This window comes from Delphinus delphis, chromosome 5, assembly GCF_949987515.2.
Source record: "Delphinus delphis chromosome 5, mDelDel1.2, whole genome shotgun sequence".
Taxonomy (NCBI): domain Eukaryota; kingdom Metazoa; phylum Chordata; class Mammalia; order Artiodactyla; family Delphinidae; genus Delphinus; species Delphinus delphis.
The window spans coordinates 108,393,752-108,419,784 of NC_082687.1; the positions used below are offsets into that span (position 1 = coordinate 108,393,752).

Genomic DNA, 26,033 nt, shown 5'->3' on the forward strand with positions numbered 1-26,033 from the left:
CACTTCTTCACATTTGCCGTATGTGATTTTTTTCCAAGTGGCATTGATTTTACTGCCCCAGTGTTCTCCGCAAAGGAACGGTAAACATTTTTCTGGTCAAACTTTTTTGGTTTACATCATCTTTTATTTTATTATAGTCCATAAATATATACAAATTAAATCATTAAAGAATTCATAGTCTCCAAAGTTCAGGAATCTACTACTGTACTTTGCTCTGTCGTGTCAAATATTAAAACACGAGACGTAAAACTTCCAACTTAATAAATATTCCATTTGAAGCTGAAATTGAGTAGAATAAATGAAGTGCTTTCAGAAATCTCAAGTAAGGAATTAACAGGCTAGAGGCTAAATCTTGACAGGGTTTGATTATCACTTGGATTACTCTTATTACTCATTTACTTTATTTATACCTCTGAATGGAATGCAGAGTTTTCCTTTGGCGGGTATAATAGAGCTTTAACAGAAGGGACACTTCCATTCATTCTGTGTAACTCCGGACATTTATCTTGCTGTAAAATGCTCGTCTCTCATGTCTTGAGCCTCTTACTGAGCAGTGAATGTTTATCTGTGCACAATCCATTTCTTTTTAGGCTGGGATTTTCTTTGGGGTCCAGGCTGCCGTCACTGAGCAATTCCGAGTGGGCTTCCTCAGGCATCTGCAAGACAGACATGGAAACTCCAGCAGGCAGCCTGCCTCTAACCCGCCCAGCCTCCAGGCTCCGCAGGGCTGACTCCACAAGCCAACAGGCAACACGGCACGTGGGAGAATACAACACAACACAACACAACACAACACAACACAACACAGCAATGCCCCTTGTTCCTCCCTAACTCTGATTACTACTATTTTCCACAGACATCTGAAATGTGATGTCAACCTAAAATCTGGGACTGCAAGTCAAAATTTCAGAAACACGTGCTAACTTCAAAGTGGGATTTCTGGTGGGAACTCCCTTTTTGTAATCTCCTTTTCTTTCTTTCTTCTTCTTTTTTTTTTTTTTTATGTATTTATTTATCTGGCTGCGCCGGCATGTGGGATCTTTGCTGCAGCATGCGAACTCTTAGCTGCGGCATGTGGGATCTAGTTCCCTGACCAAGTCCCTGTAAGCTCCTTTTCAATGCTTGCTTGGTCCTGACAATTGTGATTCTGTCCCAGACTCAATAAGCCACTCTCAGACAGCAGAGAGGCAGTGATTTCTAGCATTGGTTTGTGTTTGCACCAAGAGACAGAAGCGTCCTGTTAGCAAATCACTCGCTCTCTCATTCAAAGGGCCTCATGTTTTTCACTCAGGAAAAGGACTTTGCTGACTACATTGGATGTGCAGGCGGGCTTGAGTGTTCCTTTATGCATCGAAGTCATAAACAAATAATTAATTATGCAACAAAGGCTCTCAAGTTTTTGCCTTTCTGTTTCCCGACCAAGGGAGCGCTTTCTCACACCCTGGGCAGCTCAGGGAGAGAATGGGGAAGCCCTCTGCTGGAAGCACATCAAATGCAGAAACTAGGCCACTCCATGCCAAATGGTTCCCAGGCCCCGCCGCCAGTCGAAGTTTCTTCTTTAGTTCACTTGAGGACCAGACTCTGACATTTTGGAGTCACACTGCTGATGCTTTTGCTGACTAAAGAGCGGTGTGTGGAACTTTGAGTCAGTGTCAGACATCCCTCAGACAAACAGGAAGGAGCTTAGGACATCTGTTATCTCTCTCTATATTTTGAAGGCCCTCTTTGCAAGCCCGAGGGGGTTTTTGGACTTTTTCTGGCGGGGGGCGGAGTGTAGGAATGATCCTGTAAGAATGGTTCTTTGGCTTTATTCTTGTCAAGTGGTGAGGCTCTTGCCTTAACTGTGCACTCAGAATTGTAACAGTAAGCCAACTCTAGCAAAGGTGGGTTTTATTCTAGAGGTCATTGTACAATTTTTTTAAATTTGCACTCCTTTTTCTTAAATTCCCCCCATTTTAAACTTTTGCCCTAAATATTAAGTAACTGCCTCTTACCTTGGTTCTGCGCGGAGTATTCTCAGAGATCACACTCTCAGTTTTGGTTCCGATAGCTTCTTCTAAACCTATGTCAAGGAAGATACAACGGACAAGACAGAAGAACATAAAAGTCCTTAAAAAAAAAAAAACCACCCTACCCTATTTTGGTAACTAGAGGGACACCCTGAAAGAAAACTAGAGAGGTACATGCTTTTAAAAAGTGTCACTGTTACAATAGCTGCTTTTAAACTTTTATTGTAGCATTTCATCGTTACAAGCGGCGCTGAGCCTATGTTAGCTCTGCCTTGCTCACTTTGTTAAAAAAGAATTCTTTAGCCACACCACTAAAAATGCTCAAGCTCTGAGCTGAATTTTAAGTAATAGTGACGGATTTGCCTCAACCTATAGTCTCTTCCACCTGTCCCTTCAAGGCACCAGAGGCATCAGGACTGCTGGCCAAGTTTGGGTGTCTTTTGGTCCAAAGACAGTGACCGTATTACGAATAACTTGGGGCTGACTCTCAACTTCCCAAATAATAATGATCTATTTTGTATGCTGTACTGATTCCTAGCTTAGCCTTATCCCAACCCCAAGAGGCTGAGAGGGAGCAGAGAAGTAGAATCTTAAAAATATGACTAAAAGCTCTAACATTTGACAGTGCTTTATGTGTTTCAATATGGCTTTACATTGTTACCTTACTTGTTAATCTCAATTTATGCTCATAACAGAAAAATAAATGAACCTAATTATTTAACAGAGGTAAACAAAAGATGAATTCCTATGACAGGCTATAATTCTGAATGACAAACATGAGTCTTCAAAAATTAAATTGTAATAAGTGAAATACAAAGTCAAATGATAACTATATAACTATATTAACCTATAACCTTTATATATATATTTCTTTTTTAAGATTTTTTGATATGGACCATTTTTAAAGTCTTTATTGAATTTGTTACAATATTCCTTCTGTTTTATGTTTTGGTTTTTTGGCCCTGAGCCATATGGAATCTTAGCTCCCTGACCAGGGATCGAACCTGTACCACCTGCATTGGAAGGCGAAGTCTTAACCACTAGACTGCCAGGGAGGTCCCTAGCTTACAATTTTTATTAACAGAATTTCCCATATTTTCATAGTACAAAGCTCAAAGACTCTTACACTGCAGCGTCTGTGGTGCATGGTACAATGAAGACATGCAATTATTTTTAAAAAGTGAAAATAAATGATAATATAAGTGTATACAATCATTTCCACCCTCCTTCACTTCTGCCAGTGCAAGTTGCACTGTCATGTCTGACCAGAGTGTGGGTGAGGGCATCTTATTTAAAGATCTGTGGACAGACCTGTTAGAATCTCATCCAGCTGGTCCACCATAAACTTGGCATCTTCTTCAGTGAAGCACATAGGTGGTTTTATTTTAAGCACATTCCTGTGAGGTCCATCGGCACTGAGAAGCACTCGCTTTTCCTTCATCCTAATGAGTGCAGGAAATACATGCGAGTGCATATAAGTGATAACTAAGATTATTTCAGAAGGATGTGAACAGAGAGCACTTTCATATTCGCATGCAAGAAGCCCACATTTGTAATTGCACGAGTCTTAAACTTGTCTCATTTGGGGAGATGAGAGGAAGTAAAAAAAAGCATTCAAGCCAAGATACCAAACGGTGAGGGGTGTGTTTACTTGTAGATGATGTGCTGAGCTTCAGCTGTGGCGGGGGTCCTTTCCTGATGGTCCTTCACTAAGTCAATTCCAATAAAAAGGCCAACGCCCCTGAGGGGGGTAAAGAAAGGGAACTTGACACACTTTATTAAGCACTGCATGGTCACAAAAAATTAACACTGTCCTCAAACTTCAGTTTGATTTGAAGCTGAATGTGATTCTCTTTAAAGGGTAGTTGTTATTAGTTCTAATTAATCCAAGATACCAATCTAGTGTCCACAGGACTTCCTAGTTTTTGAATCAAGTTAGTTTTTGTCAACCAGTTTTTCTTTCTTCTCTTAATTGTAAAAAAAAAAAAATGATAAGGCTTAAAAACAACCTTGTCATGCTATTTAACTTCTCAAGACATCAACTGTGACAAATCTTTAATCTTTACATATATATATGAAAATGTTTTCATATATATATGAAAAATAGTGAGTTTTCTTGGATGTCATTTTAAATATTTTTAATAGATCATTTAGAGTTACCTTAAGTTCCTTCTTTTCATCTTTTGCCTGCTGAAATGATCCTGGCTTAATTTTTTTCAAAAAAGTATAAAAATCAGGAAAGATATATACCCAAAAGTTAACAGTGATGATATCTGTGTTCTGGATGGAAAAATGAGTTTTGTTTTTTTCAGTGTTTCTAGATCTGCTTTTGTGTTAACTTGTTTTAGATTTATAAGATAAAATATAACAAATTTTCATTTGGACAAATGAATAACTGCATGACAACTTTACGATAAATATACCTGATATCTCCTATCAAAGTGTGTTTAGCCTTCTGCTTGTTCAGTAACTTGGTAAGATAATTCCCTACTCTTGTGGCATTTCCCTGAAGGTCTTCATTTTCAATTACATCCAGGATGGCCAAACCAACAGCAGAGGATACTGGATTTCCTCCATACTGTGGAAAAACGATAAATGAGAAAATAGAAGAGTTGAATTTGTGGTATTGCTTCATCTATGAGAAATTTGGCTCATACATAAGCAAGTAAAGATATAATTTCAATAAAAATTTCCCCTGTGATATTAGTTTCTTAGATTTAGAATATAACATGATTCTATTCATTTAAGATTGAGAATAAAATTCTAAATTATATATAGCTGCAAAACTGGTATGAAGGATTATTGGGGAATTTATAAGTTCGTCCAAATGAAAAACAGACATTGTGTTGGGAATTAAGGATTTTAGAGTGTGGTTTAGTTAGGGGGATGTGGGTTTCAGTGCTTGAATATCTATGTGAAAAAAGCTAAGCAATGACATTTTCTCCAAATAATTTATGTTCTTAGATTTGACTCTAACTTTTAGCTGTAACAAGTCCTATTATACATACTGCACAAACTAGAATAACCTTTCCAAACTTAAAGCTTATAACTTTTAGGGGTAAAATCAAGGAAATAAAATTTCCCAAAGATAGAATTTTAGTTAGTATCTCCTATGACAGCCCTGTAACATTTATAGTAGTGAATCATCTAAGTGAAGTGTTTTGGGAATTTAAATGTGATACAAAACAAAAAAGATCATATTATCTGTTAATGAAATACCATAACCTCTAGAGTTTAGCAGGGCAGCCATCTGTCATTGGAACAATTAATAGAAACATTTTAGGAAGGGGAAAGATACACAAGAAAAAAATACAAGGAGGATTGTGTCAGATAGAATGAAATATGGTTAGATCAAAATTTGGCTAGGGTCCTGGCGTGGTTAGCTGGCAACAGTGAGATTTATTCTTTATTACATTGGAAAGAAACATAAGAACATGCATTATTTTTCCCTCTTAGCATTACAGTGGGGAGGTCAAATTTTACCGTATTGAAATATTCCATCCCAGAGCTGCTGAAGGCTTCTGCGATTTCTTTGGTTGTTACCACGCATGCCACTGGGTGGCCATTGCCCATTGGTTTTCCCATTGTGACGATGTCTGGAACGAAATCTTCACCAAACATTTGGAAGCTCCAGAAATGTGTCCCAACTCGGCCAAAGCCTACTTGAACTTCATCAGCTATAAACACACCTCCTGCTCCGTGTACATATCTGAAAAGCAAAAGGGCAGCCTGATGCCTTCAGGTCACTGAGAGTCCCCAAACCCTCCCATAAGATACAGACTATTGAAAACTTTAAAAATGTTGTTAACCTGAAGTCTATAATCTTTGTTAAAAACATTTCAGTGTTCAAATCCCCAATGACATCTATGTGATATCATTGACTTTGAAACATAATCACATAATTTCCAGATTAGATATATTCTATATTGTTTGGGTTTGTGCTACTTAAAGTAAGCTCTACTGCCGTTTTTTTTTTTTTTTTTTTTTTTTTGCGGTACGCGGGCCTCTCACTGTTGTGGCCTCTCCCGTCGCGGAGCACAGGCTCCGGAAGCGCAGGCTCAGCGGCCATGGCTCACGGGCCCAGCCGCTCCACGGCATGTGGGATCTTCCCGGACCGGGGCACGAACCCGCGTCCCCTGCATCGGCAGGCGGACTCTCAACCACTGTACCACCAGGGAAGCCCTACTGCAGTATTTTAATAGGGAAGAAAAAGAAGTGAACAAGAAGTAGTGTTCAGCAGGTTTAATCGTCAAATTTTTACTGATTAGTAAAGCTTGGACACCAACTAATCAGAGAAGAGGCCAGGTGGGTAGTGGAAGCACAGCTCTGGAGGCTGCCCTGCTGGACCTTGTGTAAACCCTTTATTTGCTGGATCTTGGGAAGGTGGAGGAGTTCCAGGAGTCCTGGGTGGCAGGCACTCCCAAGTGGCTATTTACCAGCTAGTCTGGAAGTATTTCAATATCTTAACAACCAGGATGGCCCTACAGAATTGTCACAGTGCCTTCAGTTTGACCAAGGATGCCCAAGTACATACTCTGCCACTTTCTGGAAGTAGCCTGCTGGAGGAATTATTTGTCCGCCACAACTCTGCATGGATTCAGCAATAAAGGCAGCAATCTATACAAGAGAAGATGGGGTCAAAGTCCGTTATGTCCTCCTCCCGTTACCCCCTAAAAAAAGAGGACTTCTTACGGAGAAGGTGACTTAAAAAATGGTTGGGAATGGACCCATGGCAAGAGACAAATTGGCCATTTGATTAAAAAGATGTCCACGCTGGAAATGCAAGAATTCTGAAGCATTAGTTTCTGAAATTTTAGGGTACCAATGAAACCATCACGAGAAAATGGTGGAGAGGGTGCCTTCCAGTTCTCCATTATTAATTTAAATGCAGTGTTTTCATTAGGAACAACTGAATAAGACTGATGTTTTGATTAGTCTTTAATATGAACCTCTAAAAATTTACCCAGGTTCCAAACACATCACTGGGGTGCCTGTTTGCTCAGCTTGGTAAATTAGGACTGCCCGAACCTGGAATTTGCACTAAGGAGATGAGAGGGTGACTGGTGGCCACGAACCTTAGTTATTGTGCTGTATTTCTGGTTCTTGCCCTGAACCAGGCTTACAACTTAACAAAATTAGGCAGTTCACAAAGGAACTAAAGAGGATGTGTTCTAGAGGCTAAGAAAGGAGAAGTAAAAACAGGTAACACTAAATTAAGAGAAAGCATAGAAATAGTATGAGATAAGAAGTCAAGCAATCAACTATACTTCAATTAAGGAAAAAAAGCGGGGGGGGGAACTAACGTTCTAGTCCAGACTACGTCTTTTAAGATATGAAAAACGAATGGGAAGAAAAGAAGAAATAACTTAAGAAAGGCAAATGACTTTCCAGCCATTAAGATAAAAATACTTGAACTGGAAAACACACAGGCTTCATTTTTATCTCAATTAAAAAGCTTTTTTTATTGCCATGTTGATGCCATAAGCCAATTGAAAGGCAAAGCATGTGTCAAATCATGTAAGTAACTCCATGTAAGTAACCCCTGAAGGGGCTGAGAATTACCGTTAAGCTAAAGACAGTAGGGTGAAGACTGAGAAAATGGAAACTCTTTTTTTCCTAGTTGGGAGGATTCTGGTTTGTTTTAGAAGTTCAGACCCAAATTGGAAGAATATGTTCCTGCCCTGTCTTACGCAGGCTCTTCGGTTTCAGGAAAGTTGACCCAGTTCTAGGGAAGAGCCAAGGCTCCCCGGGTTCAGGAGTCTGCAGTGGCCCCAAGGCCCCAGGGCCACCCTGCCTCTTCCCTCCCTTCACCTTATATTAGCCCCTCGTGCTACTCTCAGTTGGAATGTTCTGTCCGTGAGCTATCACCTTTCTTAATTTTCTCCTCCTATCACTTTGGACCAGAGTCTGCATCCCAGTGGGAAAGTCAGAATTAGCCCACCAGTTCTGAAACAGGTATAGTAATTACATTTCCAGGATAAATAAAAATAGTCTTAGAGGCATGACTATAATAATGTACTTTTTGAAATATGAACTAAGTAAAAACGTAACTAGAGAAGAACAGAAAGCGATTTGAGATCTAATCCTTTCCCACCTCTCCAATGTATCACAATGATTTCAATCTATTTTATAAAAGATATTAAAGTGTTTCCAAAGCTATAAATACAAACCTTCCTTCCACTGTTATGAGTTTTGTCAATAATTTTCTTCACTTCGTCGGCATAAGCACTGGCCGGGTCTGTATGGTCTTCTCTGTATTTTCCTCTGTAAGTATCTGGAGCTGGTGCCTGAAAACATCAAAAGATAACAGTTTCTCATGATTTGTCTCCTGGACAAATGAGCTTTTAAGAAAGGGCCTTTCCCTCCAGGAGCATAATATTGTAGAAAGGTGACTCGTGGACTTAAGTGACTCTAGGTTCTTTTGCTCTTTTTCCTTAACATTTCTGAATTCTGTGAGACTTGAAATCTTTGCATTGTGAACAGGAACTTGGATTTGCTCCTAGGCCCTTAGAAGTCAAGATTGCATCTCTAGTCACATAAGGGACAAATTCAAACAACAAGTGTGATTATGTTATTTGAAAATTTCAATGAATGGAAACTGTATTAACAATTCTATATTGAAAATAAACCAACCCTTACCAACTATATAGCAAACTGTAATCATTCAGAAAGCTAGAGTGCCTTAGCACTAATTTCAGATCTTAAAATTTTGAACGAATGTATTAATGATTCTCTTAAAAAAGTCTACTGATCCTTAATTAAGCCAAATGAGTTTTACTGTTTCAACAGCTTGGTTTCTTTATTTTCTTTGTTACATGATATTTATTTTACTTAATAAATTTACATAATAATTTAGCATAGAGTAATTTTAAGACAGTCATACACACTTGATGCAACTCTGAGTTTCAAATAGGCTTCAGCGATAGAAAAAGTAATTTAAACATCAAGGGGCAAGAAAAATAAAATGAGAGCTGTGAATAAGAGCTATCACTACCTCTATACTAATTTGTATGGTACTCATCAATGGATTTGAAACCACATCTTGTCATTAACTAGCTCTTTGACTTTAGCAAACAGATCTTTGCTAAAGATCTGTAACTGCTCTAGATCTTAGTTTCCTTTTTCATGGTTTCATCTCAGTGCAAGGATTGGACTGGGTTATCACTGGGCACTCTTCCAGTAGTAACATTCTGATTCTTGGATTCCAAGATACTTACCACATGCACAAATTCTTTCTTGACATCTTTGCCCCTTTGAAATTTATATGGACTGATCTCAATTAAAGATGATAGGTGACCATGGTAAGCACTGAAAAGAAAAAGGACGGTAACCAAAATCACTCAAAGAAGGATGCTTCTCTAGTGTATGAAAAATAGTACTGCACATCATCCAGGGAGAATCTCAACATTGGTGCCAGATTTAACTATATGGAATCTAATTTTTCACGGTAGGACTGGCCATTAATTTGTCCCACTCTCCTGATCCAGGTAATAAAACACATAGAAAGCCAAGTATGTAACCTCATAGACAGTTATTTTTAGCAGGAAAAAACTTAATTTCTTTGGATTGCATTAGCTCTGCTAAATTAGATTATCTAAATGTAAAACATTAATTTCTATAGCTTCATGAGAAATTTCAGATGTATGCATTCTTTAAATGTATTTGATAGTTACATTCTAGTAAATTTTAAAAACAACTTTATATCACAGAATGGGCTGTGTTTCTGTCTGGGATGGTTTCAAAGGGATATCCAATTGCTCAAATGACAGTTGGTAAGGAACAGGAGGTCTTTTCTAAGAGAACTAAGATTAAGAGGTAATCAAGTGGCTATGAAATTCCTTTCTTTCACTTAAAATACAGATGGCTATGATATTCCCTTTTATGTTTCTTGCCCAGAGCTATATAATTGGGAGGCCTGGAAAAGAAATAATAAAAGGCCCACGAATAGATAAAGCAAAGAGGGAGGACTTCCCCTACCGTAGATTAAAACATGCTACGAAGCCATAGTAATGAAATTAGTATGGTATTGGAATAAGAACAAAGTCACGACTGGGACAGAAGTGAGCTCAGAGACACAGCCGTACATAAATGGTAACACAGCGGCCTCTTGGTGGAGTCAATATGAAGAGCAGTTATAGAGGCAGTAGAAGAAAATAAAGAAGAACATCTTTGTGATCTGAGGGGTGGGGATGGGTGTGTGGGGGGGGAGAGATATTAACAAAACTTAGAAAACCAAACCATAGGATGAAAATGTCAACTATTTGATTTAATCAAATTTTTGGAGGTTGGACGATACCATGGACAAAGTTAAAAGACAGATGATAGATTGGGAAAAAACATTTGAAATGTCTCAAACTAAAAGAGATTAATGTTCAAATGGTGGTTCTTAAGTCTATCTGCATATTAGCATCACTTGGGAAACTTTAAAATCTATACCGTTTCCTGGAATCCACCTCTAGAGATTTTCTCTCACTCTCTTTTTTTTTTTTTTCTTCTTTTTTTTTTGCGGTACGCGGGCCTCTCACTGCTGTGGCCTCTCCCGTTGCGGAGCACCGGCTCCGGACGCGCAGGCTCAGCGGCCATGGCTCACGGGCCCAGCCGCTCCGCGGCATGTGGGATCCTCCCGGACCGGGGCACGAACCCGCGTCCTCTGCATCGGCAGGCGGACTCTCAACCCCTGCGCCACCAGGGAAGCCCTCTCTCTTTTTTTAATTTTTAAAAGTTTTTGGCTGAGCCGTGCTGCATGCAGGATCTTAGTTCCCCGACCAGGAATCAAACCAGCAACCCCTGTGTTGAGAACTCAGAGTCTTAACCACTGGACTGCCAGAGAAGTCCCTAGAGATTCACTTTAATTGGTCTGGAGTGGGACCTGGGCGCTGGCATTAAGAAAAGAAAATTTCCCCAGGTAATTCTAAAACACAGTCAAGGCTGAGATCCTCTCATCTAAACTATGCATGCAAAAGCAAGGATGGAAATCCCAACAGAAAAATGGGCAAAGAATATAAACAGGTAATTCTCAGAAAGGAAGTCACAAATGCATAATAAGCATATGAATAGATACTCAAACTCATAATTAGAAATTGCAAATAAAAACAACACTGATAGGGACTTCCCTGGTGGCACAGTGGTTGAGGGTCTGCCTGCCAGTGCGGGGAACACGGGATCAATCCCTGGTCTGGGAGGATCCCACATGCTGCAGAGCAACTAGGCCCGTGTGCCACAACTACTGAGCCTGTGCTCCAGAGCCCAAGCCACAACTACTGAAGCCTGCATGCCTAAAGCCCGTGCTCTGCAACAAAGAGAAGCCACCGCAATGAGAAGCCCTCGCACTGCAGTGGGGAGTTGCCCCCGCTTGCTGCAACTGGAGAGGGCCTGGGCGCAGCACCGAGGACCCAGCGCAGCCAAGAATAAACAAACAAACAAATAAGTAAATTTATGAAAAGGGAAAAAAAATCCTGAAAATTAAAAAAAAAAAACCCAACAACCCTGATATCATTTTATACCTATTAGACGGCAAAAATTAAGAAAAAAAAAAACAAGGTAGGATATTCTTAGTTTTTGGTGAGGATACGTGAAAATTGGACATTTCACGCACTGGGAAGAGCATGCAACCACCTTGGAGACTGATCTGGCAGGATCTGGTCAAATCAACAATGTTTACCGTACCCTGTACCCCTATGGCCTAGCAATCTTTTTTCTGGGTGCTTTATCCCCAAGAAATTCTCAGAAAGGTTCATAAAGGCACATGTACAAGGGCACTCATTGCAGTGTTGTTTGTGGTAGCTGGGAGTAAAGGGCAGTCACAGTATCTATTCTGTGGCAGGCAGGCAGAATCATGCCTCCCCTCCCTAAAGATGCCCATGTCCTAAGCCTCAGAACCTAAGAATGTTACATGGTAAAGGGGACCTTGCAGATGTGATTAAATTAAGGATCATGAAATGGAGCGATAATCCTGGAGGGTCAAATGTTATCACAAGAACCTTTATAAGTGAAAGAAGGCAGCAGGAGGATGGTGGTCAGAGATAGACGAGGTGATGTGAGGATGGAAGCAGAGGCTGGAGTGATGTAATGTCTGGCTCTGAAGATGAAGGAGGGGACCACAAGCCAAGGAATGCAGGCAGCCTCTAGAAGGTGGAGGCAAGGAAACAGATTCTTCCCTAGTGTCTTCAGAAGGAGTGCAGCCCTGTTGAACCTTGATTTTAGCCCAGTGAGACCCATTTTGGACATCTGACCTCTAGAACTATAAGAGAATATATTTATGTTGCTTAAGCCACTATGTTTATGATAATGTGCTATAGCAACAATAGAAAATGAATACACCAACCAACACATAAAACAAGAGAAGCCTATAGAAGGGTAAGAAATGAGGTGCCTGTTCAATTCAACCCTTTGTGTCTGAGATTAGTGGGGTGGAGAGGTAGAAAAAAATTTAAAATCTCACTGAAGATGGAAGTTATCAAATTTCTTGTTTAAAATATAATGAATTCATTTTTGAGAAGTAAAACTAAATAGTGACTATTAAAAATCACAAATTAATGAGAAAGAACTATTTTCACTTGGCTATCTGTTGTCTTTAAAATTTGCTCCAGGGAGTTCCCTGGAGGTCCAGTGGTTAGGACTCCACACTCTCACTGCCAAGGGCCCGGGTTCAATCCCTGGTCGAGGAACCAAGACCCCACGAGCTGCATGGTGTGGCCAAAAAAAGAAAAAAAAATATGCTCTAAATTGTTATCTTTTAAATTCATTAGGTGAATAATCACAATTGTGACATGAATGCTTGGATTTTTAAGAAATTATATTTTTATTCTGAAAAAGATGGAGTTACACACACATTGCAGTGGCTCAATGAACAGTTAAATGTGTGAAGAGTAAACCCTGATTCATGCAAAGCCCATGAGACCATGACCACAGCACCCAAAAGAGCCGCTAAGTACTTGGAAGGAATTAAGTGTCCTTAGGCCTGAGCTGGCCTTGACACCTATACGTAACAAAAAAGAAAATCCTTGCGCCATATATCCAGCCTCCTCCATACATGCTTATGGTATTAGTATGGAGAGGATCAATATAATTTTGTCTCTGAAGGCATTTCCTGCTTAGAAGTCTTGTGTTCAAGACTTACTGGTCAAGAGTGATCACGTCTTGGTGGCCTCTGAACTGCCGAGCCAGGCGTAAGGCTAAGTCATTGGCTTCAGATCTATTAAGAGAGCGGAGAGAAAGGGACAATGTGACATAAGCCCTTTTAAAAATCTTTCAAACCATTATTTACAAAGTTGAGGATTCCAAAGTCTGTTTAACTTCGAGATTATTCTTTGTACTACTCCAGGTCCTGTCACCTCCAGTCTTTCGTGACACTGCTCTCTCTCTAAGGCTAATCACTCTTTGACAGTATAGGATTCTTCATAAGTGAAAGTCAAATATTATATTTAATTTATTGAAGGCAAGAATGCCTTAGAACAACAAATTAGATCCGAAAATGTCCTAATTCTTTACAAAGAAAAAAGAAAAATCTTCTGGTTATAAACCAATCTTCTGGTTATTGGATTTTAAGGTATCTCACTGAAAAGAGAAAATGGATCACAGAATCATAATAGAACATTCACAGGATTTCTAATAGTTTTAACTCATATGTATCATTTTAAATTTATGCTGTATAGACAGATTTCCTCCCACTATAACATTGTACAGGTGAGCTTTTCTCCTGTCATTAAACATGTATTTTCAAAAACATACTTTTTAATGTCTGTATAATATTCCATAGAATGGACATATCTATTCACTTGAATTGACTCATTCCTTCTTTGTGTTTGTGTTGGGGAAATGCTTACTGCCTAAGGAAACAAATCAATCAAAAATCTTATAATACTTATATAACTTGTTTAGTAGTTCTTTTTTTGCCAAAATTCCTTATTCATGCTTTGAAAGAACTATCTAGGTTCATCTAGCTTCTTTAGCTACTTACTCTATTGCCCAAAGAAGTGGGTGCCGTTTGACTAGTTAGGTTTTCTCCCACGAACACCAGACTTGGATATTTTTGCCAATATTTTGTTACAACGCAAGTAATCCATCCTTTAGGGATACTTAAGGGTATGCTTTCCCCATCTTTCACCAAGGAAGCTGTGGTAATAAAAAGCTGAGTGTCATGCACTTGTTAATCATGGGACTGTTGTTATAGGCTGTGTCAGGAGTCCTGGAACATGCTGTCAGGTATCTTATCTACAAAGGGCTGGTGGGTCAAAGCAAAAGAACCAGAATGGTCAGGTCCCCCATGTGGGGTCATTAGTAAACGGCAAGAATCTTGGGAAACCTTTTTAGATATTTGTGCTCCACCAGCAATCAAACAGAAAAGGGAGGAAACAAAGAGATTGGTGGGAATGGGGATGGGTGGAAAACCTCAGAACATACCCTGAATTTGTAAAATAGCACACAGAGAGTCTGTCCGGCAGGGTTGCTGACAGGCGCTTGGCATACTCAACAATGTTGTCGTGGAGGAATCGAGAATTTGTATTTAGTAGTTCCATCTGTTTCTGGGCAGCTTTGACCACTTCTGGGTGGCAGTGTCCCACTAAAATTTAGAAGACAAAAGTCCCAAAAATGAGTTACAAATCTAAATGCCTGGGAAGTGAGGGGCATTCTGAAACAAGCAAAAAAATAAAGGTTGATTCTGTTCCTCTCCCACATTTTGTTCTAGCTCTTCCCCGCCTAGGACTACTGGCCCTGTTCAGCCGAGGAACTGCAGCCACTGCAATTCCTGGGACAAATATCAACGGTGCCAAGTCTGCCTTACTCCAGAAACGTATCCTTCAAGGCACGACAAAGACAGCACATTACCATGGGCTACGTTGTTGATGCAATCCAAGTACTGTTCACCTTTCTCGTCAAACATGTACTGCCCCCGGGCTCGCACTATTTTGATGGGATCCGCAGCAAAGAAAACTTTGCAGGAGGGCCTAGAAATAATGAAAGGAAACACTTTGGTCTGGTAGGACTGCTCAGTGTTTTTCCTTCTCAATGAAGGTCACGATCAGTGGAAAATTACAATTACGTAAAAGAAAGGGAAAACACAACCTGGGTGACATACTTTTTTTTTTTTTTTCATTTCATTTTAGCCTGGGACCTTTTACCTTAATCCCCCATCCGTGATACTGCTCACATTTCTTATGCTTGTTATATTAAATTTGCCATGATCTGACAACTCTATTTAGAAGCACAAGGATCAGCTCTGACAGCTCTAATTACACAAACCAGTAACTAATTTTCCTTTGAGAAACTTTGTTCAACCAGGAAAAAAAAACAAACTTTTTTTTTTTGAGGCTTCCTATGGGTCAGGAACTGACAGCTATTACAAATATTATCTCATTTAATCCTCCCAACAATAATACGAGTTATTATCATTCTCATTTTTATAGTTGAGGAAACAGACACCGAAAAATTAAGAAGCTTGGTTCAAGGTTACACAGCCAGTGAGAAAACCAGAATTTGAAAGTAGACTGTCTTGCTCGTAACTAGATTTATCATGGTGAACATTTTGAAATGTACAGAAATATTGAATCACTACGTTGTGTAATAGTTACTAACATAGTGTTGTAGGTCAATTACACTTCAAAAATAAACTCATACAAAAACTCATACTAGGGATATAGTTTATATGTACAACATGATAAAGATAATTAACACTGCTGTACGTTATACACGAAAGTTGTTAAGAAAGCAAATCCTAAGAGTTCTCATCACAAGGTAAAAAATTTTTTTTTCGATTTCTTTGATTTTGTAGCAATATGAAATGGATATTCGCTAAACTTATTGGGATAATGATTTCATAATGTAAGTCAAATCATTGTGCAACTCAGACTTATACAGTGCTGTATGTCAATTATATATCAATAAAATTGGAAGAAAAAAAAAAAGGTAGACTGTCTTATGCCATAGCCCAAAACAGGGCTTGCTTGCTAATCTAATCTCTCCCTCTAATCTAATTTGTAGAGAAATGAATAGCGCTAAAAGCTAAATACAAATAACTTAGTGTTAAATACTATGCAGGAGATTTTACAGATCATTTTCATGTCTTTTGATTGGTATTTGTCCTGCATCAAATGGATTTCCCTTTCTTAAATAATAAAATCCAATTATTATTCTAACCCTTTAACCCACTCTTTTCAGCATAATAAAAAGTCACCCATATTTTTGGTTATTTGGATGGCTGGCTGGAGTACAGATTTTAGCAACATAGAAACATCACAAAGATTTCTGAACTTGGTTCTATGGACATTTAGAAACTAAAACAAAATATTATTTTTATTTTGGTGATTTTGCATGCACAAAAAAATACCACATGCATTGGAGGTAGTTTAGAGGGTAATTAGATACATATTAAATGGATATGCAACTGTTTAGAAAGTATTGTGATTACTGTGAATAGGTAATTAAATTTTTAAATTGCCTAAGATTAAGCATCATCAGCTAAGATGAAACTAATGAGAATTTCTTCTTGGTTCAAATTCAGCTGTTAGTTTATACCTACAAGTTAAAATTCAGAAAAACCCTTCGTTATGAATGTGGGCTGAAAACTTCGGACTTCACCTTGCCTCCTTGTTAATGTACTTCCCATCTTCTCACTCAGACTTCAGGTGAAATTCTTTCTCAGTCATTCCATGGCTACCATTCCTCCTTTCACAGACTTTGTTCTGCTCACGTCAGAAATCATTAGGTTTTCATTGGAATCTAACTATATAGGATTGAAAACTAACAGAAAGGAGTGCTGATTAGAAAAAGGGAAGGAGGTGATCCGGTAATGAGGTATCTGACTATTTTGACCCTATTGCGGGGGTTGAGAGAGATTTAACTAGTCTCCTAAACCACCTAGAAACCTCCTGGGTTGAGAGCAGATCAAATCTCAAATCAGATCACAAGGTAACTTGACACTACTAGGACCAGAGTCCAGGTCTGACCTAAAGTTCGGTCCTGTACGCTCACCAAGTCGTCTATAACACGAGTAGAACAAAAGTAGACCGGAGAAAACACTGCATCTTTAAATTGTAATGAGGGCACAGCTGGGGAGACCAAGGTGAGTAAGTGGTATCTTACTCTTAAGAAAGTGGTTTCAAAGTTTTTTTACTGGCTGGATTAACCTTTTACTTCTTAACCAAGCGTGCAAGAAGAAAAAGTTCACTTTAAACAAAAGTTGTCATAATGAGTTTTCATTCCCATCGTCAAAAATATTTCGGAGTTCAGTTTTCTAAAACTTTCGAGGTGGTGGGAGCGGCGGAGAGCTACCCGTCTCCCTCCCAGAGCCCATCGCTGGAACGGTGTTCTACTTCAATGGCTCTCAACCTTCACGGTCAATTCCCCCAGCCGGCCGGCCAGCAGCCCTCACCCCCTCGGCGGGCTGCAGAGCGCGGGGACCGCTCTGGAGCCGGCTGGTCGGCAGCCCCCTCGGGCGGAGGCGAGGCGGGGCGCTCCGGGCGGGCGGCGGTGCGCGTGCGCAGGTGCGGCGGGCGGGTGGCGGTCCCGCACCCCGCCGGCAGCAGCCCGCTGGCCTGCTCCCTGCCCGGCTGCGGCTCTCCGCCCCCCCCGCGCCGGTGATTCCCCCTCTCTGCGCCTTTCCTCGGGGCTGGGGAGCGCTCACGCGATGTGCTTCCTCCTCAGCGCCAGGGTGTCTTGCTTGCTGTATAGCTCGCACATGCTGGCGGGGTGCCGGGCGCTCCCAGGGGTCTCCCCTCTCCGGTCCGTTCGCCTCCCTCGCGAGCCCGCGGGACTGTCTCAGCGGTGGCCCTTTTCTCTCGTTTTCCCCCGTTGGGTCCCCTTGCCCCGGGCGTCGGAGGTCAAAGGCGGCACCAACTAGCCAGGGTCATCTCCCTTTTAAGTCTTGCCCAGCCTTTGCCCTTCGCCAAACCCCACCCTCACCCTCCTCCTCCGCCTGGTGCCTGCCTGGCAAGTGGCTGGACTAGCCACTGAGTCGCCACCCACCCCAGCCCCCCGCCCCCGGGCTAACTGGCTCCTGTTCCTGCCCTGCTGCCCACTTCGCCTCCCCACCCCTGTTACTTCTCCTAACTCGCCTTTTATTTCCTTAAATTTGCCTTGCCATGGCCTTTCTTCCTCCTCTGCCTGTGAATTCCCTCCTTCCCACTTTCTCTCTCTCCCTTTCTTTTTCTTTCTTTCTTTCTCTCTCTTCTTTCTTTCTTTCTTTTTCTTTCTTTCTTTCTTCTTTCCTTCCTTTCCTTTCTTTCTTTCTCTCTCTTCCTTCCTTCCTTCCTTCCTTTCTTTCTTTCTCTCGCTTTCTTTCTTCTTTCTTTCTTCCTTTCTTCCTTCCTTCCTTTCTTCCTTCCTTCCTTTCCTTTCTTTCTCTCTCTCTTCCTTCCTTCCTTTCTCTCTCCCTTTCTTCTTTCTTTCTTTCTTCTTTCCTTCCTCCCTCCCTCCCTTCCTTCCTTCCTTCCCTCTTTCTTTCTCCCATTATTTTCTTGTAAACATTCAAAGGGAGGCGCTCTCTGGAGACATCAGGAGGTTCATCTCCATTCTCGTTTTGAGCATATTCCAATACCATAATCTACTCAACAAAAGTAACAAGCCTTATGCCCTAAGGATAAATAACAGGGACTCAGCCTGTTATTTGTTGGGAGGGATAATATATACCGTGTTTCAGACACCTGCTTTAACAATAATTGCACTTCTAATTTCTCTGAAACTATACAGATTACAAAACATTCACTTGACTTATCTGGTTCAGTCCTCAAAACAGCCGCGTGGGAGATGAGCCTGAGAGTCACCATCCCCTTTAACACACGGGGACAGTGATTGCGGATCTACCTGATGGTGAACTTGGAATCCATTCCTAGGTTTCTTGACTCCTTTAGGATGATCTTTTCACACTGATCAAATTTGAAGTTAAACATGTGGACAGAAGGAAACCTAATTAACTATAACGTTAAATCATAAATTATTTGACGAAGTAGAGATCATCTGGTTTAACCCCTCTGTTTTGTAGATAAGAACAGCTAGGTACAGGAAAGGTAAAATCTCGCTCAGCGTCACGCAACTACTTAGCCATAGAGTTTAGATGAGATCATTTCATTCCTTGTGTTTTGAAAGACAGCAGAGAAAGCCTGATTTACCCATAAGAACACACTTGCTAAATGTTTGTAACTGACCTTTTTCTTGAATAAAGTTGTTTTTAATTAATATTAATGCCCTGCAGGAGTAGTAGAATAACATTGCCTAAGACAGGTTGAGAAATGGAGTTCTATGACGAACAGTGTGTTAAGAATTCTAACTGTTATCAGTGAAGGGCAGAAGGCACTTAGGAAACTTGCAACAAATCCCAATCACGTAACCTTGGTCTAGTTCCATACTTGAAAGAAGTGTACACCTGCTCTCAAACCACCTAGACCTGGTGAAGTCACAGACAGTCATGCTCCCTCCGTAAACTCCATGGTCCCTTGTTATTTCCAGTGCTTTAAAGTATGTTCTTTAAATAATGCTGGACTAAGGGTCTTGGATTCTTGAGCTGGTTCTTCCATAAACTAGCTGGGTTTCTTGATCTTTTGGAGGCCAAACTTCTTTAAAATGTTCAAATTTTGTGTTAAAAAGAAACCCCAATCATTCTCTGACTAACAACATTATAAGGAAGGCTAAAAAGAGACCACGACTGTGGAATGAGTGTCAGGATTATTAAGATCTCATTGCTCTTGTCTTCTTTGTTCTTTTATTATTTTTTAACCAGAACTTTCAGTAGGGTTGACTACTCCTTTCTCCTTGAAATGCTTCCCCTTTTGATTTCTTGACATGACCACACTTTCTTGATTTTCTTTTTCTCTCACTCAACATTCTCAACATTTAACTTGGTATCTCTGCGAGTAGGATCCTGGGCTTTTCCTTTTCTCTTGTACTCTTTCCCAAGGCACCCCAGAAATAATTCTCTTGGATTCAGAACCCATCAAGATGCCAAAATTACACCTCTACCTAGATTTCTCTTCTCAGTCCCAGATTCTCATCTCCACTTCCTTTCTTGACATCTCCACTGTGAGTTTTTGTAGACACCTCATACCTAATGAGTCCAAAATGGAAGCTTTGAACCCACTCCCAAAACTACAGCTTCCAATAAACCCCCCATCGCCAGGCATTTATTCATTCATTCAAAACATATCAAATTCTCAGTGTGCCACTGAACGTTTCAGTTGCTGGAGAGAAACAGTGAACTAGACTGAATGTGCCTGCCTTCAGTGGCTCTTGCTCCAGATCTGCACTGTCCAGTACATAGCCACTAGCCACAGGCGATTATTAAGGACTTGAAATGTGGCTAGTCAGAACTGAGGTGCACTGTCAGTGTAAAACACACACTGTATTTTGAAGACTCAGTACAAAAAGAACAGTAAGATCTCTTATTATTTTTTTTTACAAATTTACTTTACTTATTTATTTTTGGCTGCGCTGTGTCTTCGTTGCTGCACCCGCGCTTTCTCTAGTTGCGGCAAGCGGGGGCTACTCTTCAATGCAGTGTGTGGGCTTCTCATTGCGATGGCTTCTCTTGTTGCAGAGCATGGGCTGTAGGCGCATGGGCTTCAGTAGTTGTGGCTCGTGGGCTCTAGAGCACGGGCTCTAAAGCGCAGGCTCAGTAGTTGTGGTACACGGACTTAGTTTGCTCTGCAGCATGTGGGATCTTCCTGGACCAGGACTCGAACCCATGTCCCATGCATTGGCAGGCGGATTCTTAACCAGTGTGCCACCAGGGAAGCCCCTCCCATTATTTCTTATTTTATTTGCTTATTGAAATAATATTATGGTTATATCGGTTTAAGTAAAATATATCATGAAAACTAATTTCACATCTTTTTTAATGTGACTACTAGCAAATTTTAAATTACCTATGTGTTTTGCATTACTTTTTAAAAAAATTTTAAGTGGAAGTAGAGTTGATTTACAATTCTGTGTTAATTTCAGTTGTACAGCAAAGTGATTCAGTTATACATATATATATTCTTTATATATATATCTATATATTCTTTTTCAGATTCTTTTCCATTATAGGTTATTACAAAATATTGAGTATAGTTCCCTGTGCTATACAGTTGGTCCCTGTTGGTTATCTCTTTTATATATAGTAGTGTGTATATGTTAATCTGAAACTCCTAATTTATCCCTCCCCTCCCTTTCCCCTTTGGTAACCATAAGTTTGTTTTCTATGTCTGTGGGTCTATTTATTTCTGTTTTGTGTATAATTTCATTTGCATCTTTTTTTTTAACATATAAGCGATATCATATGATATTTGTCTTTTTCTTTCCCGCTTATTTCATTTAATATGATGATCTCTATGTCCATCCCTCTTGCTGCAAATGGCATTATTTCATTTTTTTTAAGGCTGAGTTATATTCCATTGAATATTTGTACCACATCTTCTTTATTCTTTCATCTGTCAGTGGACATTTAGGTTGCTTCCATGTCTTGGCTATTGTAAATAGTGTTGCTGTAAACACTGGGGTGCATGTATCTTCTTGAATTATGGTTTTCTTTGAATATATGCCCAGGAGTGGGATTACTGGATCATGCATTACTTTTCAATTGGACAGCATTATTCTTGATGGACAGAGTAAACAACTAAACAAATAAAATAACAAGATAATGGCTTAAGTTGCTTTAATTGTGGTAAGTGACTTGAAGGAAATAAACTGAGGGAAATGGTCCTCAGCCAGAAGCCTGGGAGTCCTGGATAATCTTTTTCTCAACTCCATCCCCATGTCAAATTATTTTTAAGTCCTGTTGCCTCCACTTCAAAATACATCGTAAATCTATGTGCTATCACCCTATCAACTACCACCCTGTGTAAGCCTTCTACATCTTGCAAGACTATGCAAATATGCTCTGTTAGCTCATTTCCTTGCTTCCCCTTCCCACCCTATGCAGCGAGATCATGTTCCTTCCCTCCTTAAAACCCATCAATGTCTTCCAGCGTTCTTCTCCAGGCTCATTTTGGACACCCTCCACCACCGAACACACACAACACACCCGTCTCCCTTGTCCTTCATCACTTCAAAGACTGCATTTGCTTCAGTTTCAGTTTAAACATCAGTTTAAACAGTCAGCCTCAGAGAGGTCATTCTTGACTATTCTGTCTCAAATAGTTCTTAATGAATTAAAAAAACTAATCTCTCCCCTGTTCCTCTGTCTTAATTTCCTCTTTGGTCTTTATCTATCTTGTTCATCATTGTACCCCAGCACTAGCACAGCCCTTGGCCTATGGTAGACTGATAAATATTTGTTGACGGACTGACTGAAAGGGAAAATCCATTTAAAGACTTAGTACCTTGTTTTGAAGATGAAAGTTCTTACAGCCATTTAGCCCTTGTGTGTTGACTGCCAACTTACATTTTTAACTATTTCTTTAGGTGAGATATTTAGACTCATTATCTTTTATGGGAAAGCAAGTTAACTGTTACATAAAAGATCATTTCCCCATTGTTTAACTTATTTCACAATGTGGAATATATAATATTAACTAAGTACCATGAATGGTCTTTAAATAAAAGACAGACACATAATAGCACCAAAATAAAGATGGATAAAGTCAACAGATCACCCTATGAAATACGTTGTCAAAAAACAAAGGTATTCTTGATATATTTTCTCATGTGCTTCTCCATCCTATGACTATTTGGTAGGAGTGGATGCTGGAGTGCCTTTCCTCCCCGAAGTTGATGTTTCCTCAGTTTGGATCCTGACCCTATTGATTGGCTCACCCTGTTGAGTGGGTTCTGACCTGAACGTCACAGATTTCTCAACCATCTAGGCTTGGTCAAACAAACCATACTGGTGCATGACTGAAATGAGAAAGCACAGCTCACATGAGTTTGGGACTTAAAGAATTCCACTCAATAGACTGATGTGAGAATAGTCTGAATGGCAGGTTTTAATTTTTAAGTCAGTGAGAAACATGCAAAGGTGAATGCAGCGTATGTCCCCAGCAACAGAGGTTTTCCAGCTGTTGCCAAACCCAAGTTTATGTGCCCAACATACAGTGAGGTGAAGAAAATTGAAATGTCAGAGTTTGGAGCAGGGAAAGGTTTATTGCAGGGCCAAGCAAGGATAACGGGTGGTTGGTGCTCAGAAAACCCTAAATCCCTGATGGTTTTCAGGGAAGAGTTTTCATAGGCAAAATTTGGGGTGGGGGCTGCAGTGTGTGTGACTTTCTAATGATTGGTTGGTGGTGAGGTAACAGGGGAGTGGTCCAGGAATCTTAGGCTCAGCCTGAAGTTACCATCTTCCACCTGGGTGGGGGGGCCTTAGTTCCTGAGGAAGAACTCAAAGATACATTGTTATGGATATTCCCTGGGGAGGAAGCAGGACCCTGCCCCACCTCATTTCTTGACTGCTCCTCCCCTATTTCTACATTCCCTCTCTTCCCTGATTAGCAACTGTTTGAATCTGCCCTTTGGAATTCAGGGAAAGTTAAGGAGGCTGAATGAACTCTGTTTCTTACAAACAAGAAATTGGGGGAGGAGGGAGCAATGCAGAGAAACGATTTGTACCTGGGAGGCCCTCACAGAGTCATGCTTTGTTTCAAGATGAGGGCATAGACATACACAGAGGGAAGACCATGTAAAGACATAGGGAGAAGATGGCCATCTGCAAGCCAAGGAGAGAGGCCTCAGAACAAACCAACCCTGCTGACAGCTTGATCTCAGACTCCTAGCCTCCAGAATTGTGAGACAATAAATTTCTGTTGTCTAAGCTATTCTATTGCAGGAGAATGGGGCACAAGAAAATGGTCACATCTCAGGTCTCAGCCAAGTCCTTGGGACAGGCCACCAAGTGAGGGTCCTTGACTTTGCCCAGGGAAGCATTCAAGCGTGAGCCATAGTAAAGGGAAAGCAAGTTTATTTAAAGAGATACACATCCTATAGGCAGAATGTAGTCTGTCTCAGAACGTGAGAGTGGCCCTGGGTTGTGGGATGGTTAGTTTTTATTGGCTGGGTACTTTCATATGCTAACAAGTGGGAAGAATATTCTAACTATGTTGACGAAGGGGCAGGAATTTCCAGGAACTGGGCCATCACCCACTTTTTGGCCTTTTATGGTCAGCCTGGGAACTGTCATGGCACCTGTGGGTGAGTCATTTAGCATATGCTAATATATTACAATGAGTGTATAGGGAGGCTCAAGGTCTACTGGAAATTGAATCTTCCTCCATCTTGGGCCTAATTGGTTGTAACCAGAATTTTTTTTAAACAAAAATATGGAACGCTTTACAAATTTGTGTGTCATCCTTGCGCAGGGAACATGCTAATCTTCTCCTGTCGTTCCAATTTTCGTATATGTGCTGCTGAAGCAAGCACATGGCGGTAACCAGTTTTTGTCATATCCTCAAAGGCTGTCATTCTTTTAAAGGTTGTGCCCTTGGGACTTCCCTGGCGGTCCAGTGGTTAAGACTCTGAGCTGCCAATGCAGGGGGCGAGGGTTTCATCCCTGGTTGGGGAGCTGAGATTCCACATGCCACCCAGTATGGCAAAAAAAAAAAAAAAAAAAAGAAAAGGTTGTGTCATGCCCCCTTCCTTCCTGTCTCAATTCGATCTGTAGTACTTTGCTATGACAGCCCTAGCAAACTAGTACACCATAATTGTTGTATTTTTCAGATGAGAAAACTGAAGAGCAAAGAGATTAAGTAACTTCTCCAATTAATAAATGAAAGAGCCAGGATTTGAACGTTGGTAAACTGATACCTAGACTTGTTCTCCTACCTATTGTGCATGCTCTCTGTGTGGATGAATCGATAAAGAAGATAACTGGATAGAGGGCAAAGAGTTTCCTTCTTGCTCCAACTGGATCACATGCAATTAGGCCAATTATTGAAATGTATTTTCCAAGGATGTAATCCATATAAGGTCTTGATGTTTTCCTCTGCAGGAGCTGGCAGAGGTTGGGGGCAAGTAATAAAGTCCCCGGGTCAGCAACTGATGGGCTGGGGAGGTGCGCTGAGCTCCGCAGGACGTTTATAGAATGTAGATCGAGCTAGACTCTTGCTCCATACATTGCTCTGCACTCCTGTTGTTCCCAGCAGATCTTGCTGGAGTACCTCCTTCTGGCCTCTCTTGACAGCTGTACATCTATTAATACTGCAAACAAACAAAACAAACAAACAAAAAACCCCTCATATATCAAGGAACACACTTAAAAAACATGGATGTAGATAATCTAAACGTTGGAGCTGTTACAGCTGAAGTGCTTTTAGTTCTAAGTAGGGAAAGCATTCTGTGACCTGTGAGTTTACACCTGGATCCTCCACTGGTTGGGGTCATGAAAAGCATAAGCTCTAGAAAGACTGAATTATTTTACATGGGAAAGGAAGGTCTGTTTCTCAGTGTACACTGCGGGCTAACACGGGACAAACTTGCCTAGTGAAAGGAATCCCTCAGGAAGTTTTTTTTTTTTTAATTAATTAATTTTTGTTGCATTGGGTCTTTGTTGCTGTGCACGGGCTTTCTCTAGTTGCGGTGAGCAGGGGGCTGCTCTTCGCTGTGTTACGCGGGCTTCTCATTGCGGTGGCTTCTCTTGTTGTGGAGCATGGGCTCCAGGGCGCAGGGGCTTCAGCACTGTGGCTTGTGGGCTCTAGAGTGCAGGCTCAGTAGTTGTGGCTCGCGGGCTCTAGAGCGCAGGCTCAGTAGTTGTGGCTTGCGGGCTTAGTTGCTCCGCAGCATGTGGGATCTTCCCGGACCAGGGCTCGAACCTGTGTCTCCTGCACTGGCAGGCGGATTCTTAACCACTGCGCCACCAGGGAAGCCCAGTAATTTTGTTTAAAGAACAGATTCCCAGACCCCTGCCCCATCCCAGCATGGGACTCTGGGAACCTGTATTTTTACCAGACGTCATAGATTTTTATCATCAGGCAAGTTTGAGAAACATTTTAATAGGAGAGAGGCTAGAGCCACGAAGCCATTTCGACACATCTCTGTTACTCCCAGTCTAAGATCTCACTATCTCTTTCCTGGATTATACCAACATCCTCTTATTACAGCTCCAGGTTTCATCGTGGGTCCCCTCCA

The 26,033-nt window shown here is 40.8% G+C and overlaps 1 protein-coding gene and 1 non-coding gene across 5 annotated transcripts; both read right to left on the reverse strand.

The window, feature by feature from the left end:
* Window positions 1-329: 329 nt before the first annotated feature.
* ETNPPL (ethanolamine-phosphate phospho-lyase) lies at window positions 330-17,847 on the reverse strand. Of its 4 annotated transcripts, none has more exons than XM_060012867.1 (14): window positions 17,632-17,847; window positions 16,587-16,748; window positions 14,838-14,956; window positions 14,412-14,571; window positions 13,129-13,203; window positions 9,227-9,317; window positions 8,180-8,296; window positions 6,544-6,626; window positions 5,493-5,718; window positions 4,433-4,587; window positions 3,661-3,750; window positions 3,321-3,451; window positions 1,995-2,062; window positions 330-656 (listed from the first exon to the last, which is right to left on the reverse strand). In XM_060012867.1, the coding sequence occupies exons 3-14, from the start codon at window positions 14,890-14,892 to the stop codon at window positions 528-530; spliced, it is 1,380 nt and encodes a 459-aa protein (XP_059868850.1). In that variant the 5' UTR covers window positions 14,893-14,956; window positions 16,587-16,748; window positions 17,632-17,847; the 3' UTR covers window positions 330-527. The 4 variants fall into 4 exon arrangements, with proteins under 4 accessions (XP_059868850.1, XP_059868851.1, XP_059868849.1 ...); XM_060012868.1 differs by having other exon boundaries at window positions 16,528-16,748; XM_060012866.1 differs by lacking the exon at window positions 16,587-16,748.
* Window positions 17,848-24,223: 6,376 nt separating this feature from the next.
* LOC132426389 (U6 spliceosomal RNA) lies at window positions 24,224-24,329 on the reverse strand. Its single transcript, XR_009519683.1, has one exon. It is a non-coding gene; the product is annotated as a U6 spliceosomal RNA (small nuclear RNA).
* Window positions 24,330-26,033: the final 1,704 nt, after the last annotated feature.